Source organism: Nuphar pumila, chromosome 4, assembly GCF_984573655.1.
Source record: "Nuphar pumila chromosome 4, dmNupPumi1.hap1.1, whole genome shotgun sequence".
Lineage (NCBI taxonomy): Eukaryota > Viridiplantae > Streptophyta > Magnoliopsida > Nymphaeales > Nymphaeaceae > Nuphar > Nuphar pumila.
In genome coordinates, this window is record NC_143252.1 from 13,809,530 (window position 1) to 13,837,007 (window position 27,478).

General features: G+C 36.0%; 1 protein-coding gene across 2 annotated transcripts; it reads left to right on the forward strand.

Annotated features, from left to right (window-relative positions):
* The first annotated feature begins 1,355 nt into the window (after positions 1-1,355).
* Positions 1,356-27,478, forward strand: LOC149839439 (cinnamoyl-CoA reductase 2-like). 2 transcript variants are annotated; one of them, XM_090002550.1, is made up of 6 exons: positions 1,356-1,556; positions 1,806-1,978; positions 2,056-2,241; positions 2,375-2,537; positions 26,584-26,770; positions 26,873-27,478. In XM_090002550.1, the coding sequence occupies exons 1-6, from the start codon at positions 1,445-1,447 to the stop codon at positions 27,015-27,017; spliced, it is 966 nt and encodes a 321-aa protein (XP_089858676.1). In that variant the 5' UTR covers positions 1,356-1,444; the 3' UTR covers positions 27,018-27,478. The 2 variants fall into 2 exon arrangements, with proteins under 2 accessions (XP_089858676.1, XP_089858678.1); XM_090002552.1 differs by having other exon boundaries at positions 1,373-1,556; positions 26,884-27,478.

The following is a 27,478-nucleotide window of genomic DNA, read 5'->3' on the forward strand; positions in this document are numbered from 1 at the left end:
ATTTTCTCAAAAGTTCTTCAGAAAATATTTTCTTTAAAATTGCATTCATTCATCTAAATTAAATTGCATCATAAAATGATTTTCATAGGGCCACATGCCCATCCCTTTTGATATATTTTCCAAATTCATCTCAGAAAAATTAATTTTCTCAAAGTTATTTAGATTTTCTCAGAAATCGATTTTCACAACACATAAAGATTTCTTCAGAAATCAATTTTCTTTTCTTCAGAAATGTTCTCTCAACATGACTCACTATTTTCAAAGTATCATTTTTCAAATATCTTCAATTATTTTAAGCAAACATCATGTTTTCAAATCTGCATTTTCAGAATTTCATAACACATACCTGATTCTCTGTGCATTTAGGAATTAGAACATCGATTTAGAGAAGTTGAGCAAAACAAAACACATGATTGATCATTGGTTCAATTACTCCTGGTTATGGTGCCAGAAACGGTTGAACCTCGTACCGACAGGCGAGTCCTATTCTTCAGAATTATTCTGCATTTTAAAACGAAGACGAGTTATTTTCAAAATCTTTTTCAAAGGTCAGTTTGACTTGCAAAAATCAAAATTTTGGAATGATAACAGACACCATTATGCTATTACACAGGAAAAGCAAGACAGACCCAAAAAGCAACCATGCACAGAAATGTACATAGTGGACATTGAGAAGCTAAGCTCCTCATAGCAAATTAGCATTGCTCACAACCACGACACCACCGGACATCAAAGCCAACACCTCTCATGTGCCAATGCATGTGCAGCATGCCTTAAGCTGCACCTACAGGCCGACACCATGACGGAAAAAGAAGATCCTACGCAGTGAGTGGGCAACAAACACGTTGGACGTGAAAGAAGATCCTGAGCAACCCATGCAACAGGCAACACTTTCACATGGTGCCTCACTCTTGCACATCACGTTGGGCGACTATAGGACCGTTTGACCGTTATGGCCCCATGCAAAGACGTTGGTCCTGCTCTAGCAAATGCTTGGCCCAATTTTGAATCCAGCCCAGCTTATCAAGACTGAACCCAGTGGATTCAATGAGTCTAGGTCTAATCTGTCTCATTCTTTTGAATAGAAACACCCCTAACGGGTTTCCTCTCTCATTCTTTTGAATTAAAAACTTGCTAAATGAACTTTCTCTCTCTTAGTAGTATTGCTGAATCTTTCTTTTTTGTTCGTGCATTGCACCAGCACATTACTTGGTTTACTATTAAGCCCTTTCTATTCACTGAATTGTCGCTAATAACGTTTGATGAAAAATACCCAAAAATTTATTCAATTAAGGGCGATTTCCGATTTTTGATGATCCCTATAAAACGCCAAAATGCACATAGCCACAGGGTGAAACTGCGCAACCACCTCCATTCCATCCACTTACACACACACACACACACTCTCCATCTGCACATACAGAGAGAGAGAGAGAGAGAGAGAATGGGAGGGGAGACAGTGTGCGTGACAGGAGGCAGTGGGTTCATCGGCTCGTGGCTCGTCCGCCTTCTTCTCCTCCGCGGCTACACCGTCCGAGCCACCGTCCAGAATCTCGGTAACACTCCACTACCCCCTCTCACCACTCTCCTCCTTAACTTCCTTTTCCTTTTGAGCTGGGGTTTGGAATTGGATGCACCCACTTATCCAGAAATGTAGGATGATTATATCATTACAGTGCCCAATTCAACGTCCTGACTTTCTACACTAGCTTTCTGAATAATAGTGTGTGTCCAAAACATCCCCAAATAATGTGCCATTCTCACTCTCTTTCTCTCCCTCTTCTTACTTGCCTCTGCTCTTTAAGAGGACGAGCGAGAGACGAAGCATCTACAAGCACTAGAAGGAGCAGAAGTGAGGCTCTGTCTCTACCAGATTGATCTTCTCGACTACGATTCCATCTTCTCCGCCATCGATGGCGCCGCCGGTGTCTTCCACCTCGCTTCTCCCTGCACCATCGATCGAGTGAACGACCCACAGGTACGGTCCATCCCTTCAGTTCTTTGTTTATCATACCCTGATCGATTTCTTGTTGTGTCTGTGTGACACATCGGTAGCGTGAGCTTCTTGAACCAGCGATTCAGGGCACGCTCAACGTTCTCAAAGCGGCGAAGGCGAGCGGCGTGAAGCGGGTCGTGGTGACTTCGTCGATTTCGGCCATAATTCCGAGCCCCGGATGGCCAGCAGACGTCGTTAGAGGGGAGGATTGTTGGACTGATGTTGAGTATTGCAAGCAAAACGGGGTAAAATTCTCCTTTCTCCTCTCTTTCTATGGTTGTACTGATTCTATCTGTCACGGAGGAACCGTAATTTCGTTTTTCTGTTTTCCTTTGAAATTTTGAGATTCTTATGTGAAAGGTTTGGTGGTGGTTTTAGTTGTGGTATCCGGTTTCGAAAACGCTAGCGGAAAAAGAGGTATGGAGATTTGCAGAAGAGACTGGATTGGATGTGGTTGTGGTTAATCCCGGAACGGTAATGGGGCCCATTTTTCCTCCCACCATCAATGCTAGCATGTCGGTGCTTGTTCGTCTTCTTCAGGGTAATTGGCTCTTGAATTCTCCTTCTTTTCCTAGTTCATTGTCGATGTGATTGAATTGTGAAGTTTATGACTCAATTTGGGTTTATCAAATGAATAATGTGTTAAATAGTGAACCACTATTGATGATTCCTCATGACTGCCCAAAATTAATTAAATTGCAAGGCCTTCATTGTGAGAATTAGCTTGGAATTATTGGATGAATAATGTGTTGAGCGATGTCTGTGATCGTATGATTGCTCTGAAGCTAAATTTATGATGTTACTCTCCTCTCAGAGTACATTGCGATATATATATTATATTGGTGATAATTTAAAAATGTTGCAATATTTGGCCAATTATCTCTACTGACCTCAAAATTTCAACAATATCACAATATTTTCAAAATATAGAGGTGACTATGATGAATAATAAGTAAAATGGAAATTATCCAATATCTTGATCATCAAACAAATAAATCAAGCTAATAAGTCATTACATAATATCACATTAATAAATGTAAACAATCAAAGTGTTTAAGACTTAGGGGACCATTTGGATGACATGGGGCAAAACCAGGTTTCTAAGAAACTTAGATTTGGATGACCAAAACCGAGTTTTGGTCTGAAATAAATAAATAAGAGTCAAGCCATTTTTCGGCCAGCCACTGGCTGGAAAATGGTCGGCCAAATGAAAATCAGAAAAAAAAAAATTTAACACAAAAAATGGGTGGCCGGCCATTTTTTGGTTGGTGGCTGGTCGGAAAATGGTCGGCCACCGTTTTATCTTACAAAATCGAAAAAAACGGGATGGCACCGCCGGCCATTTCCTGACCGCACTCTTTTTATGGTTTGTCTCCCATAAAACCCCTATTTCTATGAAAGGTTTTCCACTAGCCTGCCTTTTCTTTCTCTTTTCATTGAAGTTTTTATCATGTAGGCCCTGTTTGGATCCTGTTTACAAAAATAAATTATAGAACATTTTATAAAGAAGATATTTGCCTTTATTTTTAATTAAGTACATGTTTGGATTGCCAACTATCTAAACTAGAATGAAGGAAAAAAATAGATTTATAGTGAGTAGTGGTGATGGAGGTGGCGGCGGTGGCGGTGGTGGTGGTGGTAGCGGTGGTGATGATGGGGTTGGTAGTAGTGGCGGTGATGATGGTGGACATAATGCTGGTGGTGATGGTAGTGGTAGTGATAATGATGATGGAGGCGGTAATGGTGGTGGTGGTGATGATAGAGGACACAACGATGGTCATGGGGATGTTGGTGAATAAGATGGTGATGGTGGTTAGGGCTGGTAAACGAGCCGAACAGGGGCTGTTCGGGCTTGGCTGATTTACAACCATATAGTGTTCGAACTCGGCTCGTATGGCTCATGCCAACAGAGCCAAGCTCAACTCGTATAGGCTAAAGTTATTTTTTTGAAAGGGTTCATAGCGGGAATGAAATTGTCAAACAGTTACATGCAAATACCACGTAGTTGAGGTAACATGTGTTTTTAACATTTATAGTGCAATAAATTCTGCATAAGCTATCTAAACGAGCTTATATGAGCCGAGATGAGATTAACACCCCTTGTTCATGTTCGACTCGGCTATGTATAGTGAACAAGCTCGTGTTCGGCTCGCCATCCTAACAAACCAAACAGGAATGAGTTTGGGACGAGCTGAGCCATGAGTTGCGCAATTTGTTTACCAGCCCTAGTGGTGGTGGTAGTGGTGATGGTGATACTAATGGTGGTGATGGTGCTGGTGGAGAAGTGGTGGCAGTCAGGTGGTGGCAGTGGTAATGGTGGTAGAATAGAAGAAAACAAGTAATTGTAAAAAAAAAAAGTAGGTCCCCCTTAGTGTTTGAATCTTTTACTTTTATTTTTTCTAATGACTTTTTATAAATTTCACCTCTTTTTTGAAAAATAAGGGGAGACCTCTTTTTTTTTACTACTTATTTTCTTGCATTCCACCTCATTATCCCCATCACCACTGTTAAAATATATATATGTATATATATATATATATTCAATATTGTAATAGTTTGTCCTATCACATGTAATTATAGTTGTTTATTAGAAACAATTATATTTTTTCTTTTTTTCTTTTTATTCTTTTCATTTTGATATTTCCCTTGCCATTGGGGGCCCCACTCCATAGAGTTGTTGGGGCCCCAACGGTCATAAATATGACCGTTGGGAGCTCCCCAACGACTCTATGTGGGGAGCTCCCAATGGCCTCCCTCATTGCTTGTTATATATAAATAGGAGAGGTGTTCCCCCCTATAATTCATTGCTTTTAACAACTTTTATTCGATAAAGAATATATTTTTTACTTGTTGCCCTTTGTTGGCTCTTTGTATTGTCCCATAGTGGACTTGTGTTCTTGCACCTTAGTGCTTATTGTGCCTTTGTGCTCTTGTATTGTCCACTAGTGGACTTGTATGTGCTTTTGCACTTTGTTCCAACCATTCCGCATACTTTATTAGATGATATCAGAGTCATAGTGCTCTTGGTTTTTTGGAAAAGTGTTCGTGGGTTGGTGGTGCTTGCGGAACTCAAGGTGCAGGAGCTCTTTTCATGGTCTTCTATATTTTTTCTTCCCTCTCTCTTCTATCAAGTCAAATGGAGAATGAACAAAAAATAGATCTCTCCTTCAAATTAAATGGTTCAAACTACATGATGTGGGCGTTCGCTGTGGAAAATAACCTCAAAGGCAAGAAACTTTGGGAATACGTGATAGGTACTATTCCGGAGCCTCAACTCAAACTCGCTAAGTTGGAAGCAAATAAAAAAAAAGCGTTGGAAGAAGATGCTTGAATCAAAGTCATTGAAGATAATCAATCCAAGGTATAGAGGATTGGGAAATCAAACATGCAAAAATTCTTGCATGGTTCATGAACAATGTTGAGCTCAAAATATGTGGCAACATTGCTAAGTTCCGCAAAACTAATAAGGCATGGTTTTTTATGAAAGTTATTTATATCAAAAAAGACCTTGCAAGGCAATTTTTTCTTCAAGAAAAAATATGTACCATCAAACAAGAGGACATGAATGTTCATGACTACTTTAGTACCCTTGGTCTTCTATGAGACGAGTTATCCCTTCTTGAACCCAAATGAGTTGCTAGTGAGGTTATTGAGCTAAGAAGGGAACAAATGAAAAAAACACACTTTTTTCAATTTTTGCATGGGCTTAGGCTCGAATTTGAACAAGATTTTTTCTCTTCCAACGATCTAAACCTCTTCCTTTAGAAGACGTTATTGTCGAAATATGCCAAGAAAAAACTCGTCTATGTTTTCTTTCGGCTAGACCATTTTGTTGAGGTGTTTTGTGACAAGATTTTTGATGAACAATTTCATTGATTTCAAGATAATTTTGAAATTCATTTGAAAGATATTCACCTCCGAAATCGGTTCTAAGAATTTTTAAGTTACCATTAAATTGATTTTTAATCAGCATATGATATGTCTTAAAAGATGCATAAACCTCATGTTTGTGCTTAAGAAAATATATCCAACAATATCTAGAGTAATCATTAACAAAAATAATGTAATATGCAAATCCTCTTTTAGATATGACGGGTGCCGGTCCCCATACATCAAAATGCACAAATTCAAATGGTTCGGTTGTGAACATAGATCTTTGTTCAAAAAGAAAACTTTTCATTTTTTCAAGAATACAATCATTACAAATGAAGTCACTTTTACAAAGATCTTTAACAAAATGTAGATAGGAAAGCTTGATGACATTGGGATGCTCAAGTCTTTTATGTCAAACATTTATATCTTTATGTTGGGCAAGGTTACAAAAAGAATGTTTTGGAATTTGTAGAAACTCCATGTAGTATAGATCTCCTTTCCTGGAGCCTTCCCCAATCAACTTCTCGAACCGACGATCCTATACCCAACATTTATTTGATGAGAACTTAACATCACATCCATGGTCCGAGAGTTGAGAGACTGAAAGCAAATTTAAATTCAATTTTGGTATAAATCTAACTTTGAGAATAAAAAAATCTTGTTTTTCAAAGTTTTCAACTCCTTTGATTTCAAGAGAAGCACCAGTTGCGGTTGAAACAAAAGAAGGTAATACATTTTTTGTGTATTTGAAGAGTGCAAAAATATCTGGAGTCATATGAAAGGAGACACTCGAATCTAAAAGCCAAGGAGTCTTACCTGTTGGAGAAGAAGTTTATATTGCGGCACCGGAAATGGATCCTTTGAAGATGGGTTGAAGCGCTTTCATGACTTGACTCAATGATAATGCTCCATTGTTGAAAGTAGATGGACTCTCCTCCTTGTGTGGTTGAAATGTGGTAGACATGGCTACCTTCTTCTTCCACTTTGGATAAACCGACTTAATGTGTTATGGTTCTTTACAAAAATGACAAATAATTTTTTCATCTTCCACTTTGTCCACCTTCTTCCCTTACTCTTTGATTTTGATTTTGAAATTTGTTGAAGTGAGGAGGCTTATTGGTTTTTAAATTATTTCCCGGTCTAGAAATGACATAGGCTCCTTCGTTCTCTTCCTTGGTTTAAGGCATAGCTAAAACACTTTGTTTGGATTTACTCATTCCTATTCGAGTTTCTTTCCCACTTAGCTTAGTGAGAACATCTTTTAGAGGTGGAAAAGTGAAAGAAGATAAAAGAGATGATCTTATTTGCTCAAATTTGGGTCTAAGCCCATTCAAGAAATTGAAAAAACTATCTTCTTTTAATTGTTTGTGTCGTAGCTCAATGGCTTTTTCACTCTACTTTGGTTCAAGGAGAGCGAGTTTATCCCAAATAGATGATAATTCGGCAAAATATTCTCTAATAGTCATTTCTCCTTGTTGAAAGGTCAAAGCCTTTTTTTGAAGATAGTATTTGTGAGATAAATCTCTCGAGGTATACATTATCTCAAGATATTCCCAAACTTGAGATGCTTTCTTGAATTTTAAAATATTGGCATTAATCCTAGTCTCAACCGTAGAAAAAATTCATAAAAGAATTATATAATTTTTCATTTCTCATTGTTTATGTTTTTTATTTTATTCTTCAAAAGCTTTCACTCTTTCTTCTCCATCAAGAACTTTTATTTCTCTTTTTTCAACTATAGTAATTTTAGGCTCGGGTTTCAGAATCGTACCTTTTATATAGCCCCAATGCCCTTTTCCCTTGATATGGGCTTCCATATTTCCGGCCCAAACATGAAAGTTTGAGCCGTTGAATTTGAATCTGAGAGAAATGCGAATCTCTTTCCGCCATAGAAAAGCTTTTTGAGAGACAAGTCTTCACGATTGAACACACACCACAACAGGTTTTTCTTTAGCTATTCTTGTAGCATGCCAAAGAGGAAGAAGTTGCAAGAACTTTCCACACCAAAATAAGAGAATGAGTGGGCGCGATTTTTGAGGCAACAACCATGATGACGCAGCACACACACTAGCTTCTCATAAACCTTGCTCTGATACTATGTAAAAATATCTTCAAGAATATCAAGTTCAAAGACGACTTAATTAACCCACTATATTCACAATGAAAAATATGTGCACAAAGGCACAAAATAACACTCACAAAAGAGCCCAAATGCACAAAGGCATAAAAAAGAATCTTTTACTGAGAGAGAGAGCTTTACCAAGCTTGAGAATTACTTGGGGCAATGCCCCTTATTTATAGACAACAAGGGACCCAAGGAGGGGCTCCCATAGAGACGTTGGAGCCCCTCCAACGGTCATATTTATGACAATTGGAGGGGTCCAATGTCTCTATGGTGGAACCCTTCAATAATAAAACAAAAAGAAAGAGAAAAAAATAAGAAAAAGCATATTCATTTGAATGTGTTATATGTAAAAAGACAATTTTACCCTTAGTGGGTATTACAATATGTATATATATAGATAGATAGATAGATAGATAGATACATAGGCAATTATATGAAATATATATATGTCTTTCTCTCTCTCTCTCTCTCTCTATATATATATATATATATATATAAGTTACAATTTAACACCGTCATAGCCTCATCTTCTCTTCCAGGTATGTCTTCTTGGATCCTTGATTCAGGAGTCTCCTTTTATATGACACCTCATGAGAATGGTCTATCCGATTTATGCACTAACTCAAAAACTACCTATGTTTTCAATGTCGATGAAACATTTTTGCATATTAAAAGTATTAGAACCTTAGATTCTTTTCAAAATTGTTGTGTACCAAAAGTTAGGGTTATTCCACAACTAAATTTAAATATCTTTTCCATTTCTCAAATTTCTAATCATGGATGTGAATTTTTTTTCATCTAAGGGTTGCTCCATGCAGGATCTCCGGTCCGAGAAGTAGATTGGGCAAGGCCATAGGAGGAGAGATCTCTACTTCATGAATTATCTAAATCTTTTTTCGAATCCTTTTTGTAATTATGTCCAAGATAAGGATATTGAAACTTGGACTTGGACATCCAAGCTACTCAAAGATGTATCTTCTTCCTTTTGGAGAAAAATTTTGTAATGAAAAAGATTTAATTTGCAAAGATTGTAGCTTTAGAAAGATAAAATCCATCCCTTTTTTTAATAGAACTTTTGTCTCGAAGAGACCTTTTGAATTAGTGCATTCGGATGTTTAGTGACCTTCTTTCGTCATATAAAAATGCTGATAGTCATATTATGTTACCTTTATTGATGATTTCACTAGATACATGTGTATTTACTTTCTTAACTTCAAATCCGATGTGTTCTCTTTCTTTAAAAAATTTTATATGATTGTCAAAAATTACTTTCAAAGCAACATTTCTATTCTTAGATCCGATTTGTGTAATGAATAATTATCAAATGAGTTTCAAAATTATTTAGAACAAAATGAGATTTGTCACTAAAAGTCATTCTAGAACTTTCCAACAAAATGGAGTAGTCGAAAGAAAACATAAGCATATTATTGAAACCATTAGGACACTACTTATTTCTAAAGATATTCAAAAAAGTTTTTGGGCCTAGGCCGCTCTAACATCAACATATTTGATAAATAGAATGACTTCATTATCCTTAAAAAGTGTATCTCCTTATGAAAATTTAATTGAAAGAACACCCGATTTCAAGCGGTTGCGCATTTTTGGTTGTAAGTGTTTTGTACTCTTATATAAAAGAGATAAATTGCCTCCAAAAGCCATTGAATGTGTATTCATGGGTTAAAGAGAAAACCAAAAAAGATATAGATGTTTTGACTCTAAGAGTAACAAACTATATGTTTCTAAAGATGTAACCTTTTTAGAAAATGAAGAAGGTTTTGAGAGAACCAAAGAAAACAAGGAAGTATATTATACCTTTCTATTTGACCTCTTGCCACAAGAGGAGTTGACTTCTTGTGATGATTTTTTGAATGATAACGGTGATGATACCTTGAATGATATAATGAAAATGGTGATAATAATATGCATTCAAATGATGAGAATGTCAAATCACCTATAAGAAATGATGATATTGTTGATAAACCCATACAAATATATACTCGCGGGAACAAAGGAATCCTCTAAATACTTTAGAAAAATATTTACAAAATTCGTCTTTAGAAGAAATCTAACTCCGCCTGTGTATAACTGTTTAGTTATACACTGCCGGTCCCAAGCCCGAATAAAGGAGGAGGGTTGTGGTAGGCTAGTGACAGCTAGCATAAAAACTTAGTCACACCCTATGAATATGAACCAATATAAGAATTTTGTTGGGGCATTTCCTACTGAGCGACGCGTTGTACTCTATAGGCGGAGGCAGTGATAAATGAGCAAGGGTTGCTAGGTCGTTGCCCAGAAGCAATGCGTCACACCGGCGCCCGGGTGTGGTGTCAAATAGGCAAGGGTTCCCTCACTTTATTAGACGGGTGGGGGTAAAGAAGATAGTTCAAGACCATAAAATAAGGTTAGCCACTTAGAACATAGGATCTTTAACTGGTAAGTTGGTAGAGTTAGTAGATGTTATGTGTAGGAGAAAGATTGATATTTTATGTCTACAAGAGACCAAATGGGTAGGTGAGAAAGCAAAAGTGATAGAACCTTGGGGATATAAGATTTGGTATACAAGAATAAATAGGAATAAAAATGGAATAGGGATTGTTATGAGTCGTGAGTTTATAGATAATGTAGTTGAGGTCCGTAGGAAGGGTGATAGGACTTTACTTATTAAATTAGTATTAGGTACGAATATTATTAATATTATTAGTGTTTATGCACCTCAAGTAGGTTTAGATGATTACATTAAGCATCAATTTTGGGAAGATTTAGATGGAGTAGTACAAGGGATATCTTATGAAAAAAAGCTTTTCATCGACGGTGACCTTAATGGACATGTAGGCATTAATAGGGATGGATTTGAGAGTATCCATGAAGGCTATGGTATAGGAGAAAGAAACGATAGTGGAGAAAGAATTTTAGATTTTGGTTTGTCCTATGATATGATCTTAGCAAACACTTGGTTTAGGAAGAGGGAGTCTCACCTAGTAACATTTAAAAGTGGGGTTAATACGAGTCAGATAGATTTTTTCCTACTTAGAAAGAGAGATAGGGGTTGTCGCATCGATTGTAAGGATGAGCTTACGAGATCAATTCAAGAAAATATGTCGTGGTGTATGTTGTTTGCTGATGATATTGTTTTGATTGATGAGTCTAGAGCTGGGGTTAATGCTAAGTTAGAATTATGGAGACAGACATTGGAAGCAAGAGGTTTTAAGTTGAGTAAGAGTAAGACAGAATACATGGAATGTCGATTTAGTAAGCAACGAAATAGAGATGGGAGTGTAGTGAAGCTTGGTGAGAAAGAAATACCGGTGGATGATTCTTTCAAATATTTGGGATCTATCATTCAAAAGTATGGAGAAATTGATGGAGATGTAAATCATAGGATAAAGGTTGGGTGGATGAAATGGAAGAGTGCAACTGGAGTGTTGTGCGGTCGTAGAATGCCATTGCGGTTGAAGGGAAAGTTTTATAGGACGACTATTAGGCCTGCTTTACTGTATGGTACAGAATGTTGGGCTGCCAAGAGACATCATATTCAAAAAATGAGTGTAGCTGAGATGCGTATGCTGAGATGGATGTGTGGAAATACAATAAAAGATAAGAGTCGGAACGAGGAGATACGTAAGAAGGTAGGCGTTGCACCCATTGAAAATAAGATGAGAGAGAATCGTTTACGGTGGTTTGGACATATTCGACGAAGGCCTAATGATGCTCCAGTTAGAAGGATGGAGAAATGGGAAAATATATTAGTTAAAAGAGGTCGGGGTAGGCCTAGGAAGACATGGATGGAGGTGATAGGAAAGGATATGAATGATTTGAACCTCACCGAGGACATGGCATTGGATAGAAATGAATGGAGGAGAAGGATTCATGTGGAAGACCCAGAATGATTTTCTTTGTTGGTTCATATCGCCGACCCCAATTGTTTTGGGATGAAGGCGTAGTTGTTGTTGTTGTTGTGTTTGTTTGTCTTTAGAAGAAATCTCTCTTAGAAGATCCAATTGTGTCTCCAACCCACCAAATAAGTTTGTATCTTATGACAGATTGACACCAAATTATAGAGCATGTCTATTAGCTTTACATTTCTATCATGAACCGTCACATTATAATGAAGCCATAAATCTTCTACAATGGGTTGAAGCAATAAATTTAGAACTTAAAGCCCTTGAAAAGGCCAAAACATGGGAAATAACTTCATTACCCATAAAAAAGAAATCTATAGGATGTAAATGGGTTTTTAAGGTTAAAACTAAGAGTGATGAAACTCTAAAAAGATATAAAGCTAAGTTAGTGGCCAAAGAGTACTCTAAAAAATATGGAATTGACTATAAAGAAACTTTTGCTCCAGTAGCTAGAATGACTAGTATTAGGACACTCATAGCCGTTGTATTTATTAAAAAATAACCCATAGACCAACTAGATGTTAAAAATGCTTTCTAAATGGTGAATTAAATGAGGAGGTTTATATGAATCCTCCACCGGGGTTTTGTATTGAAAAACATAAAATTCTTAAACTTAAAAAAACTTTGTATGGTCTAAAACAAACTCTCAAAGCTTGACATGATAAATTTAGTAATGTAATGACTCACTTGGGTTTTCATTTTTGCTATATTGACACTGTTCTTTTTGTCAAAAGTTCAGGTTCTAAAGTTGTTATTTTTCTGCTTTATGTAGACGATATGATTATCATCGGAAGTGACAAACAAAGAGTTAGTGATAATAAAAATATTTTAAAATAAAATTTTGATAGGTCTGATTTAGGCTTTTAAAGATATTTCTTAAGTATTAAAGTTATGTACTCTCAGAGGGTACATTATTTCTCGAATGAAACTTGTTGTTGATTTTTGTACTAAGTCTGACATTACAGATGATAAGAAAATAGAAACCCCAGAAGTGATTAATGCTAAATTAAGACTGAAAGATGAGACTCTGCTTGAAGATTCTACACCTTACCGCCAACTAGTTGGGTCGCCGCCCACTTACTTATCTATCACTCGGCCAGACATAGCTTATGCAATTCACTTGGTTAGCCAGTTTCAGCATGCTCCAACCACTGTGCACATGAGTGTTGTCTTGAGAATTGTTAGATACCTCATGAATACTATAACAAAAGGGGTTTTCTTATCTTCATATTCTTCATTAGATTTACATGCTTATACTGATGCTGATTGGGGTGAAAATCTCAATGATAAAGTCTTAACTATGGGTTTTTATATTTTTAAGTGACTTTTTTATTTCATGGAGATGCAAGAAACAACAAAAAGTATCATTATCCTCAACTGAAGCTAAATATCGTGCAATGACTACGACAACAATGGAGCTTGTATGACTTAAAAGTCTTCTCAGTGATATGAGAGTAATCATCTCGACACCTTCGAAGATGTGATGCGACAATAAGTGTACAATCTATATTGCGAGCAACCACACCTTCCATGAGCGAACCAAACATATTATGATGTATTGTCACTATGTGCATGATGAGTATCTGAGATGAACTATTACGTTGTCGTATGTCATATCGGAGTATCAGCGGGTGGATTTCACCAAAACTCTTCCTGCGCTTCGATTTATTTTTCTCCTTAACAAACTTTCGGTCATTTTCTCGTAAGTTTGAGAGGGAGTGTTAAAAAATGTATATATATATTATGTATTGTAATAGTTTGCCCTATAGGGGGCATTTTAGTCTTTTCACATGTAATTATAGCTGTTTATTAGAAACAATTATATTTTTCCTTTTTTTATTTCTTTATTTTTTTTCTTTTCATTTTGATATTTCCCTTGACATTGGGGATCCCACCCCATAGAGTCGTTGGGGCCCCAACAATCATAAATATGACCGTTAGGAGTGTGAAAATATCTCAAAAAAGAGATAAAGTGTGCGATAAGCACAACACCACCAATGTGCACAAATGCACAAGAACACTTAGAACAAATGTACACGAAGTTACAATAAAGAAACTCAAATGCACAAAGGCATACAAAATATAAAGAATTTTATTGAGAAGAATGGAGAACAAAAGCTCCAAGAAGTGTGTTTTACAAAGGGGGAACTCCCCTATTTATAAGAGGAAAAGGAGCCTTGGAGGGGCTCCACTAGCTGTTGGAGCCCCTCCAACGGTTAGAATTCTAACCGTTGGAGAGGCTCAACAGCTAGTGTTGAGCCCCCTCCAAGTTGACTTTGAGTCAACAAAAAAGAAAGAAATAAAAAATGAAAAGAAAAAAGAAAAAGAAGAAAAAGTAAAAATACAAAAAATATTACAACATATTCATAATTATGAATATGCGCAAAAGGAAGGGAAATGACTAAAATACCCTTGCGGGTTTTACAAGAAAAAAAGGAAACATATATATTTACATATATATATATATATATATATATATATAAAAAGATAGATACATATACATATATACATCATGTATATATGTATATGTATCTCTCTTTATATATATGTAAATATTTACATAAGAGAGATACATTTTAACAAGGATCTCCCCAACGACTCTATGAGGGGAGCTCCCAATGGCCTCCCTCATTGCTTGTTGTATATAAATAGGGGAGGTGCTTTTAACAACTTTTATTCAATAAAGAATATATTTTTTACTTGTTGCTCTTTATTGGCTCTTTGTATTGTATCCCATAGTGGACTTGAGTTCTTGCACCTTTGTGCTTATTGTGCCCTTGTATTGTCCACTATTGGACTTGTATGTGCTTTTGCACTTTGTTCCAACCATTCCACATACTTCATTACAACCACCACCCCTTCTTCACCGTCACCACTACTTTTCCACCGTTACCGTCACTACCACCATCACCACCACCACCATCCATCATCATTGTCATCACCACCACCACCATTGCCATCACTACTACCATCATCACTATTGCCACCACCTCCATCCACCATCACCATTACTACCATCACCACCACCACCATCATCCATCACTGCCACCATTCAACATCACCACTACCCACTAATTTGCTTTTCTTCTTTATTTTAATTTAAACAGTTGGTGACAGAAACATTCACTTAATTAAAAGTGAAGTTAAGTTTCTTCTTTATAAAATGTGCTTAAATTTATATATGTCAACAATAAATAAAAATAGATCCAAACAGATATAAAATAAGTCTAAATGGCAAAATAAGCTCGTCCAAACAGGGGGTAATTTAGAAATCTGTTAAATTATAAAAATCAGAATGAGACTGTATTGTGGCTAAAAAAAGAATACTAGTAGAGAATTTAAAAATATTATGAATAGAAAGTTGTAGAATTTTGTTCTGACACGGAGTACCTCTTGGATTCCTGTGAAAGCTTTGTGTTTCCTATTTGGAAGATGTTCTGAAATTGTTTCTTTCTTTTTTGGAGAACCTGCTTTAAGTTTAAGAATGAAGCCAACTTTTCATTGTTTTGGATTTGTTTCCATTTTCTGTTCAACTTTTCTTATTTGGAAGAGGCTTGGTAGTTTAAACTAATCAAACATCAGGACTTCTACAGCAGTAAGCTCAAGTGGATGGATAAAAGATGCTGATTGAATGGAGGTAACGATAGTTTGCGAGTTATTAGATGCTTTCTACTTGAACATGAGCTTTCCTGACAGCTGCATATCCAGCAGTAGGAGTGTTACAGTTTAGACTTTATAAATTTGGGTAGAGAAATGTATTGGAGGCCTGTGAGGCCATTTTAATTTTCACCATTCTAGCTCTTTTTCCTTTTGTCAAAATTATAAGGGGTTAGTTTTCTCCATCCTTAAGTCTCGTTTCTCTGCATGGTCTCTATCAAACTTTTTATTTTCTACACGCAACAATATTTGGAAAGCTTAGTGAACACTGAATTTCAATTTTAATGACTTCTCACCTATGTCACAGGGATTCGGCTAGCAGGGTGTGTGATCGTTGCAAATTTTTTTTTCTCTTTTTTTTTCTTCCTTTTTCCTTTTGAGGGGAAAAAGCAGAAGAGAGAATGAGAAACTCTTTGCAAGGTCTCACTTGACCTTTTAAAAAAGATAGATTTTGAAATTTACTCGCCTCGGTTTTGAAATTTTGCGGGAAAATGGAGAGACGAGATTCGCTCGTCGGTACGAGGTTCAACCATTCCTGGTGTCTTTACCAGGGGTAATTGAACCAATGATCGAATCAATGCCTTTACTTTGCCTAAATTTGTCTAAGTGATTATTCTGAAATCCTAAATGCACATAGAATCATGCTTGTGCTATTACTTTTGAATTTTGAGAAATGTGTATGCTTTTCTTGGAAATGTTTTAGAAATTTGGATTTTTCCAAGTGGTTTTGAAATAGGTTTTGAAAGACATACTTTAGAAAATAGTTTAGAAATTGAATTTGTTTTGAAAAGATTGAAATTTGAATCCAAAGTTTGGATGTGAAGTGAATTTTGATATTTGAAAAGGAAATTAGGAGTTTGAAATTTTGAAAGTTGAAACTGAAATCAACTGCTGACCCCAATTGTTTTGGGATGAAGGCGTAGTTGTTGTTGTTGTTGTTGTTGAAACTGAAATCAACTCTACTTTGAAAGTTTGCAATGAAGGATTTGGAAATTGGGTTCTGAATTTGAGAACTTTGAAATCTAAAACTGACTGAAAAATTGCAGTTAAATTGAGAATTTGAATTTAGAAATCAATTTTGAGACCTTGAAATCAGAATTGAAACTTGAACTTGAATTTAGAATTGAAAATTTGAAATTCTGAAAGATTGAATTTCGAAGAAAAGGAACTTGTAAATTGAAGCTGAATTGGAATTTAAGAGTTTGAAATGAGGATTCAATTGAGATTTAAGCCTGAACTTCTGAATTTGAAAATGAGATTTGAAATCAGAGTTGAACTTGGGAATTGAATTGGAATTTCAAAATGAATTTCAATCTTTGATTAAGAATTCAAATTGGATATTGAAATAAAATTCAGAATTGAATTTGAGATGGAAGATAGAATTCAAAATTTAAATTTTAGAAAAAAGAAGAAGTAAAGAATTGAATATTTTGAATTGAAATGAAATTCAAGGTCAAAATATGAAATTCAAGAAAAATGTGAAGTTCAGAAATAAGAATTAAAAATTAGAATTTCGAAATAAGATTTAAAACTGAGTAGAATTGAGAAATAAAAGATAAATTTGCATTTGTAAAAGGAAGTTGGAAATGATTTTTGAATAAAATGAAAACTGTATTTTTGAAAATTCATTTCGAAAATCACTTGGAATTTTGAAATAGTTTGAAAAGATGACAAATAATGATGCAAAATGATGAATATTTTGAAAGGATTTGTTTAAAATTGGAATTTTAAAATCAAATTTTATTCTTTAATAGAATGGAAATGAGATTAAAATTTTAATATACTTGTGACTATGGTCACAAATATACTCTAATTTAATCTTGATTTAAATTCTAAGAAAGAATAAAATTAATTTTTGTGCTTTTATAGAATTTAAGGCACGTTTAAATTTCAATATATTCATGACTATGGCCACAAATATATCTTGATTTAATCTTTACTTTTAATTCTGATAAAAGAGAAAAATACATTTTTGAAAATATGATGTTTTTCAAAAAGGACCTAAAGTATAGGTCAGATTTTATTCCATAAAAGATAAAAATCCTAAGTATTGTTCACATTTTGATTATGGCCATAAATGTGAATCATTTACTTAAGGTTATTTACCTCTTATTAGAATGGTGCACGTGCCATTCGTGTTTCACCATTGTGTTTTTTGAAGAATAAAATAAAAGAAAATGTCACAAGTAATTATGAGAATTTAAAATACAACTATACGCTCATACATTCTATTCTAAACAGAAAAGTAGAAATTTTTATTAATATCAAATTATTACAATTGAAATTGGATATTGAAATATTAAAACTTCCTATTCTAGGAAAGAAAATCATGATCTTTCAAGCTCTCCTGCAAATATAAGATAACACAAGGCAAAAGAAATGCAAAATATAGAAAAGAAATCTAAAATATCATGTTAAAGCTAATATGCACATGGTTATGCCTAAGCTATAATGAAAATGCACACATTAATGAAGATGCAATGCCTAATGCATGAATGAAATGCATATGCATTTGCCTAAGTGCAATGCTTATGCCAAATGAGAAATGTATATATATTTACCTAGGTGTGATGCTTATAGTAAATGAGAAATGCATATGCATCTACTTAAATGTGATGCTCATGCTAAATGAGAAATGCATATGAAGATGTATATGCAAGGCTAAGGAAGAAATGCATATGAAGATGTATATGCAAGGCTAAGGGAGAAATGCATATGCATTTGCCTAAGGGCAATGCACATATTTAAATAGAAAATGCATATGAAGATGCATGTGTTAATGGAAAAATATATATGAGAATGCATATGAGGATATATATGCAAGGCTAAGGGAGAAATGCATATGCATTTGCCTAAGGGCAATGCACATATTTAATGAGAAAATGCATGTGTTAATGAGAAAATGTATATGAGAATGCATATGCAATGCCTCATGCTAATGAGAAAATATATATGAGAATGCATATGAGGATGTATATGCAAGGCTAAGGGAAAAATGCATATGCATTTGCCTAAGGGCAATGCACATATTTATGTGCAATGCAATGTAACGTAAGAAATAAGAATGCCATGAATAATATGCAGGTGCAGAGAGGTTGTGATGCAGGAAATGAGAGTAATGTTGTAATATAACAGTGCTTCACATTTGTATATATATTAACATACCCATGTGATGATTTATGTGTCAGTGATTAGCTAATGTGCAGGTGTTGACATGAATGCTATCCAGCACCTAAGCATTAAACAACAAATAAGATACACAAGTGAGATGCACATAATCACAGCAAGTCGATTAACAAATTGGTTTCTGCAAAATGATTGCACAGATTGATAGCACATAACACGGCAAGTTAGCTTTCTTTAAACAACACCCAACACCTTCCAAATTTCGATATGCAGGAAATCAGGGGAGTTTCACTCAGCACATCAAGGGGCTTTTACAGCAAATCAAGATTGTTTTAGCAAATCAGGGATTCCCCTTTCAGCAACAATAAAATGATGAACCACTTAGCAGCAAATTGGTTTGCAGTGAATTGATTGCACACAACAAATCACCCACTGCAAACTGATTCTTGCAAGGTGACTTCAGATAATAGTCACTGACTCACTGGTAATGTGCTGGGGTATGGGCGATCAACTGTTCGATTGGGCACAATCCACAGTTGATGTTCATAAGAGCATTAGGTGATGGAGAAACTGGTATTTGTGAAGGTGGAAAACCTTGCATCAATGGCAGAGATAAATCCCCGCACAACACATGAATGACCCAAATTCTAGAAAGGAAAACAACTGCAGTTCATCCCCTGTAACCAAAGCACATCCCTTCATGTATTGTTCTTTGTCAATTTGGCCAAGGACGGAGTTGCAGATGATGTTGCTGTGATAACTCAAGTGATATGTTGTGAGCATATCAAGTGCGAAACACCGAAGATATAGGCAATATGCTGAACAGAAAATGAAAATATGCTATGAAAAATCAGATGGTATGATATAAAAGTGTCAAGTGACGTGCTGTGACAATACAACAGCTCATGGGCTGCTATGAGGCTACAGCAGCTCATGAACTGCCATGAATGCTTGTGGCAATGTGCTATGAATGCATACTGGCTGCTGTGAGTGCACATGATGATGTGCTGTGAATGCACATGAGGTCACAACAGCCAATAGGCTGCTGTGTGGGTGTGCAGGAAATGAAGAGAATGTATGAGGTGGTGTGGCCTTTCAGATGATATACAACCTTAATGAGTGCAACACAGAAGTAGGTGAGAGTGGGGTGCTCTTGGCGAGTGTACACAAGATGAAATGTAGATATGAAATGGTGTTGTGTGATATGCAAATTATGCAAAGGGTGTGGATGCTGTGCAAATAAAACAGATGCAGGTGAGATGTGAATGAAGAGGCTGTGTTATGATTCAATGATATACTGTTGTTATCATCTCGATATCCATTTAGTCTTGACAAGGCTTGAGCTGCATAATCAGCATACCAAATTCTCTTGCAATTTGTACACTAGTGCCAGCACCCCATGATCCCCTTATGTCAGTTTCTTTAACAGTGGAGTCATGCTGAAGTAGCAAGGGTAACATATGTCACAACGTTTTGCAATTTAGTTTGAAACAGGAACACAGGCAGCAAATTGAAGAGCAACATCAACAACTGTTGATACAAGTTCCAGCTCTGTACAGTGCACCATACCCTCATCCAATTCACTAAAATTTAGTATTTCAAATCTGACACTGTCAAACTGACTCAAAACAGAAAATATGTGCATCATATCTACAACAAAAACATATGTTTTACTGGCATTGAGCAAACTATCTCTTCTAAACCTAAAGGAAGGAACATAAGGCGGATGTGAAGTAGCTAGATACAAATAAGCAGGAAAGAGAAAATAGTAGAATTGCAAAAACCAAACTATCGCTAGGAAAATAATAAAACCGATACAAAATCCTCAAAGCAATCAAATCTTAGCCACAAAGAGTACAATAAGCAAAGCGACAACAAAAGAATCCAGCAACAATCCTTGCAATGACAAGATTTGTGGATGATAATAAAAATCATTCCCCAAAATGATGAACCAAGATCTCAGGACAAGATGACAAGTCCAAGATACACAGAACCAAAACGTAAAAGATATTAATCCCCAATGACTCCCCATACAACTCCAGATGACAATGAGCCAACAAAAGTCTCAAGGAATCTTAGAATGATAAGAAAGATGCTTTGGCTGGAAGTTACATGACTGTTAACTGATGACATTGTCCTGTACAATGAAATTGCCATTGTATCATTCTGAACAGATTCCCCAAAGACCAATGCATAAAGATTCATATCTGTTCCTAGCTCCTGAAATATGGATAAAACAGCTACAGAATCTGTTGCCGATATAAGAGAACTAAACATCATACTTTCAACAAACGGCAGTTTATACGTGAGAAACATTACTCCACCAAGATAGACCAGGAATCATGTCACAATGGAAGCAGTAAATGTCCCTAGAATCGCAAATGTGACTATGGCTCTAAAATTTGAAAAAAAATGGTTTAGGTTGTACTGAAATTGAGAAAAAGATAAAACCAACGTGTGACCAGCTCTATTGCTCTACTGCAATATAAAAGCCCATATATATAAATACAAAAGTTTATGCTAAGGATAAAAAAAAAGAACGCAGCAACAAATCTTTGGGAATTTTAATTCGAGTGAGCAGAATTAACACAATACCACAAAGCCCAGGACCTTCAGCAAGCATGTATGAGAAGTTTGGGAAAAGGACAAAGAGGCAGCACTCCAAATTCTGAAGGTTGTCAATATCCAGGCCCACATATTTAAAAAAAAAACAAACAAAGCAGAAATAGATTCCACACCAGAATTTTACGGTAAAATCATTCAGACCTCCCGGCATGTTAGATTGGATTGCTATTCAAGGTAGATCTGAACCAAAAGAAAACACAAACACTTGTGTGATCTGATTTTAGATCACTAGAAGTTGAATTCACCTGTAGATCAAGTACAGTTCAGCATAGTAGATCGATCTTAGCTGCTTAATGTACAACAGGTCGGTCTTTGCTGCTTTCACGCTTTCAAGGCAGAGATGAACAACAAAAGCTAACAGATGAAATGTGGACGATGAGATGGAATGAATCTGAGCATGCCAATGAGATTGATGTATGATCCTACCGATACCAATACGATGGGGTTTTTATACAAGTGGTATGCACAGAGGAAATCCTAGTAATGGTGTGCTGTGATACTGATGAGATGAAACGAAATGAAGGTGAAATCGAAACAGATGCCAATTGTAAAATGCAGATAAGAAAACAACAATGCTGAATGAAATGCAGTGACATCAGGATTTCAAAAATTGAATCCAGCGAAATGCAATGCTACATATGATTGAAATCGAACATAGAAGAGATGCAAGTGAGATTATATCAACTGTAAATGAAAATCTTGATGAGGTTATGAAATTTATGGACGTAACTTGCAGATGATGCAGGAGTGATACACTTCTAGAGTAAATGTAGCTCGGAATTTCACAGTAAAATCAACGTGGGTTAAGATTTCACTATGAAATCAGAAGCAGAGGATCAAATCCATGAACCAACAACAACAAAATATACCAAGGAAAAGATCATCATCCTATTGCAAAATGCAAATCGATGCTGCTATAGGCAGATCGATATTACATACGATGCTCCAGTAGAGGAGAGACAGAAAACCGATATTTATATAAAGAAAATCCAAGAGAAAGAAGAAGGAAAAGGTAAATTCACAGAAAAGTAATAGAGGGAGAAGGGTGATTCTCACCGTGAGATAGCTTGGATTGAGAGGAGAGGGATCTTCCTCCGTATGCTACTGTGGGATAAAGCTCCTTCACCAACAAGAGAAAATAGAGAGAAAGGGGAAGAAAAGAGGAGAGGAAGAGAGAAAGGGGAAAAAGGAATAGGGAGAAGAGGGGAAGGCTCGGTCGATGGAATGCGAGAGGCGGGAGATGGATCGATGAGAGAGATGGATGAGAAGATGGTCTCCCCCTCGTTGGTTTATAACAGTGGAGACAGTTGCAGACATTTCAGTAGTGGCCCCTCAATATTTTAAATATTTTAAAAAAAGGGGTTCTTTACAAGTTTTTTTCAAGAAGGGAAGGTAAAAGCTACTTTTCTGAGATTTTTCTTTTTATGTTTTTGAGAGAAAAACCTAAAAATACGAGGGATTTAAGAGGATTTTAAAAGATGGGATCCATATAAGGTTTTTGAAAGCCTTACGAAAATATTAAATTCGAAATCTTGAGGATTTTACAAAAAGGGGAGTTTTTGAAATAACAGAGTTAATTTTTAAAGATTGAGTTTCAAAATGGATATGAATCCGAGGTTTTTAGGAAATATCGAGTTTGAACCTCGAACTGAGAAAATAAAATGAGAGGAACGGATCCAAATGGAGATTGGATCTGGATGAAATACCTGAGCCAATACAGAGAATTGATTTTTGAAATTTTGAAAAATAGAAGATCTAGACTCGGAATTGGATTTGGATATCTGATCTGGATTCGAGATTTGGTCAAATATAGAAAGTGAAAGTGGATTTCGGATCTTCAACAAGGAAGTGAATCCGAGAATTAATCAGAGATTGACCCAATTGCTCAGAATGTGGGGGGCTAGGGGCAAAAAAGGGAATTTTTGAAATTTTAAAAATTTGGGGTGTTCACAGGGTGCCGCACCCACATCGACGCAACGCGACGCGGGTGCGGTCAACGCACCCAGGGTCATTTTGGTCCATTTTTTCAAACTTAAAAAAAAAAATTGCCAAGAATTTTTTTTTGCCCTATATGTCACAGGGATTCTCCAACTAGGTGCCGCACCCGCACCCGATGCGGTCAACCTGACCCTGGGTGCAATCAATGCACCTAGGGTCATTTATGTCCAACTTTTGGACTATATATATATATATATATATATATATATATATATATATATATATATATATATATATATATATATATATATATATATATATATATATACAACAACAACAACAACGCCTTCATCCCAAACAATTGGGGTCAGCGATATGAACAAAAAAGAAAATCATTTTGGGTCCTCAACATGAATCCTTCTCCTCCACTCATTTCTATCCAATGTCATGTCCTCGGTGAGGTTCAAAGCATTCATATCCTTTCTTATCATCTTCATCCAAGTCTTCTTAGGCCTACCCCGACCTCTTTTAGCTAATATATTTTCCCATTTCTCCATCCTTCTAACCGGAGCATCATTAGGCCTTCGCCGAATATGCCCAAACCATCGTAAACGATTCTCACTCATCTTATTCTCAATGGATGCAACGCCTACCTTCTTACGTATTTCCTCGTTCCGAATCTTATCTTTAGTGTCTTTCCACACATCCATCGAAGCATACGCATCTCAGTTACACTCATTTTTTGAAAATGATGTCTCTTGGCAGCCCAACATTCCGTACCATATAGTAAAGCGGGTCTAATTGTCGTCCTATAAAACTTCCCCTTCAACCGCAATGGCATTCTACGATCGCACAACACTTTAGTTGCACTTTTCCATTTCATCCACCCAACCTTAATTCTATGATTTACATCTCCATCAATTTCTCCATTCTTTTGAATGATAGATCCCAAATATTTGAAACAATCATTCACCGCTATTTCTTGCTCACCAAGCTTCACTACACTCTCATCCCTACTTCGTTGCTTACTAAACCGACATTCCATATATTCTGTCTTACTCTTACTCAACGTAAAACCTCTTGCTTCCAAAGTCTGTCTTCATAATTCTAACTTAGCATTAACCCCAGCTCTAGACTCATCAATCAAAACAATATCATCAACAAACAACATACACCACGGCACATTTTCTTGAATTGATCTCGTAAGTTCATCTATCATTATAGCAAAAAGGAAAGGGCTTAATGCAGATCCTTGATGTAACCCAACCGTTATAGGAAAATTGTTTGTCACCCCTCCACAAGTGCGAACATTGGTTACTACTCCTTCGTACATATCTTTAATTATACTAATGTACTTGAGAGAGATACCTTTCTTCATCATTGTCCACCAGAGAACATCCCTAGGTACTCTATCGTATGCCTTCTCCAAATCAATAAAAACCATATGCAAATCTTTGTTCCCCTCTCTATATCTCTCAATAAGTTGTCTAAGAAGATGTATAGCTTCCATAGTTGATCTTCCAGGCATAAAACCAAATTGATTCTCCGATATCATGGCAACCTTCCTCAACCTATACTCAATCACCCTCTCCCAAAGTTTCATAGTATGACTCATGAGTTTTATACCCCGATAGTTTGTGCAATCTTGTATATCACTCTTATTCTTATAGATAGGCACCAAAGTACTCTTCCTCCACTCATTAGGCATCTTATTTGTCTTTCAAATCTTGTTAAAAAGATTTGCCAACCATACTAAACCTTTCTCACCCAAGCATTTCCAAGCCCCGATAGGTATACCATATGGGCTAACTGCCTTTCTGGATTGCATTTTCTTCAAAGCCTCTGCAATTTCTTTCTTTTGAATCTTGCGCATGAAGTCACGATTCATCTCATGAAAAGGAATAGAAAAGTCTCCAAGATCCTGGGCATGCCTTCCATTAAATAGCGTGTCAAAATAATCTTTTCATCTCTCCTTAATCTCCTCATCTTTAACTAAAACTCTTTGTGTTTCATTTTTGATACATCTAACCATACCCAGATCCCTCGATTTCATATCTCTCATCTTTGCAAGCCTATAAATATCCTTTTTGCCCTCCTTGGTATCCAACTTGTCATAGACCTCCTTATATATATATATATATATATAAATTTTTATATTTTTGCCACATCCCCGCACTCGCACCCGCACCCATGTGACATAGCTTCTCACGGATTCAAAAGATTTTTTACCATTGGATATTAAATTGATAAATCCAATTTTTACATAGATTTGTTGGAATTTAGAGTTTTCTTTGTATACTTTTTTGGTACAGACCGGTAAGCACATCTCTCATTTGCTTTTAGGGATGGACCTTCTATGCATGTTGTTCCAGAATGTTTGGCTCAAAATATTAACATAAGCATCTAATACATTGTGCATGATACTTTACTGATCAGATTGGGGAGTCTCAACTCCCATCTATGTTTTCTTGATAATTTTAATCGTGTGATGTCCTTTATATATACATTCATTGTTGAAAACTCCATATAATTATTCATGCCCTGTACCCTATAGCCATGTCTGTCACATATGCTTGTGTGAATTTTTGATATATGATATTCTATTGATCACTAATAGTATCTTTAATTGGAAAAAAAATTGGATGGTGTAACTGCTCTTTGGTAACAGATGTTGACAATGTCAAATGCTGTGTAGTTTCTAGAATTGGTACTATTAATTTAAGTTCACTTGTCTACTGTGATCTCAGTGTGCAGTCTAGCACTGAAGGTTATAGATTTCATGGATTTCTGTTTGTGTTGTTATGCCTTAAAACAGTTATGGGATGTTATGGCTGGTAGAACTTGAAAATGATTCAAAATCAGGAGATGGGTACGGTCTACACACGACTGCCATATTGTTAAATGCATTATGGATGTGTATTATATATATTAAAACAGCCCTATAAGGGAATTGCAACACATGATATACACTTTCACAATGTTAGAACTTATCCCATTGTTTATATTTGGAAGGCTATGCCTACTAGACATCATACCATTTTTGAGAAATACAGAATGCCATCACAAGTCAGTGAATAAGTAAAAATGAAGAGAAAAATTGCTGTCAGCTGTGGTTTTCCTTTCTTGGCGATACCTTTTTTCAATCAGGTATTTTGAATGAGTTAATTTCATTTACTCAAGTAGTTGTCTGTTACAGTTATACAACTTTATCATTCTATCGGTGCTTGAGAACAAGATTGGTGGGCAAAGACACTGTATTGGACACCTGGTCATCACATTTAACCATCCCACTTGTTACGTCTTCGATCATGAGAATGTGACCTATTGAAATGCTCTCACTACAGGGTCTACCGAGCCACATAAAGATTTTTATATGGGATCTGTGCATGTCAAAGATGTGGCTCTAGCACATATTCTACTATATGAGAATGTTTCTGCATCAGGAAGACATCTTTGTGTTGAAGCTATAGCTCATTGGAGTGACTTCGTAGATACTGTTGCAAAACTTTATCCAGAATACAAGTTGCCTAGGTATGTAGATTCTCTCAAAACAAAATTTAAAAATAAAATACACTTCAATACTGATTTCACTTGGCCTACTGCTATCTTTGGTACTCATTTGTGCTTGTGTAGGTTCACTGAAGAAACGCAGCCTGGGATGTTGAGGGCAAGTCATGCAGCCAAAAAGCTGATCAACTTAGGTCTACAGTTTACTCCTATTGAGCAAATCATCAAGGATTCTGTTGCCACTCTGAAAGAAAAAGGATTCTTGACCTGAAGAGTTTCAACAAAAATCCAATATGATATGCATTTTCTATTTATTCACTGTCTTCCTCTGCGTGTTGACATTTGTTCTCAGCAGAAAATATATTATGAGCATAATGATCTGTTCATCAGCAGAAATACTGTTTGAACCTTCTGGTGCTTCTGATTCTGTAGAGGAGCAATTTCATTTAGCTTCCTGTTTCACCATTCATGCGTTTGATGAAGTTTTGTTGTGTTGGCTTTGCATTTAGGTAATTGTGATACCATGCATGCATCCAAGTTGAAGAATGTAGAGAGTAATTCCAAAGCATTATTTAGGATGTTTTGTATTTATGACAATCCCCAATACGGGGATACTGCTGTTTTTATGAAGTTTTCAATATGGCTAGTATATAAGGGAACAGATGCAGGGATGAAAAAGGAGTATCTGTGTGATATAGTTTTCTATGCATTAATGGAGTCTTATTTATTTGA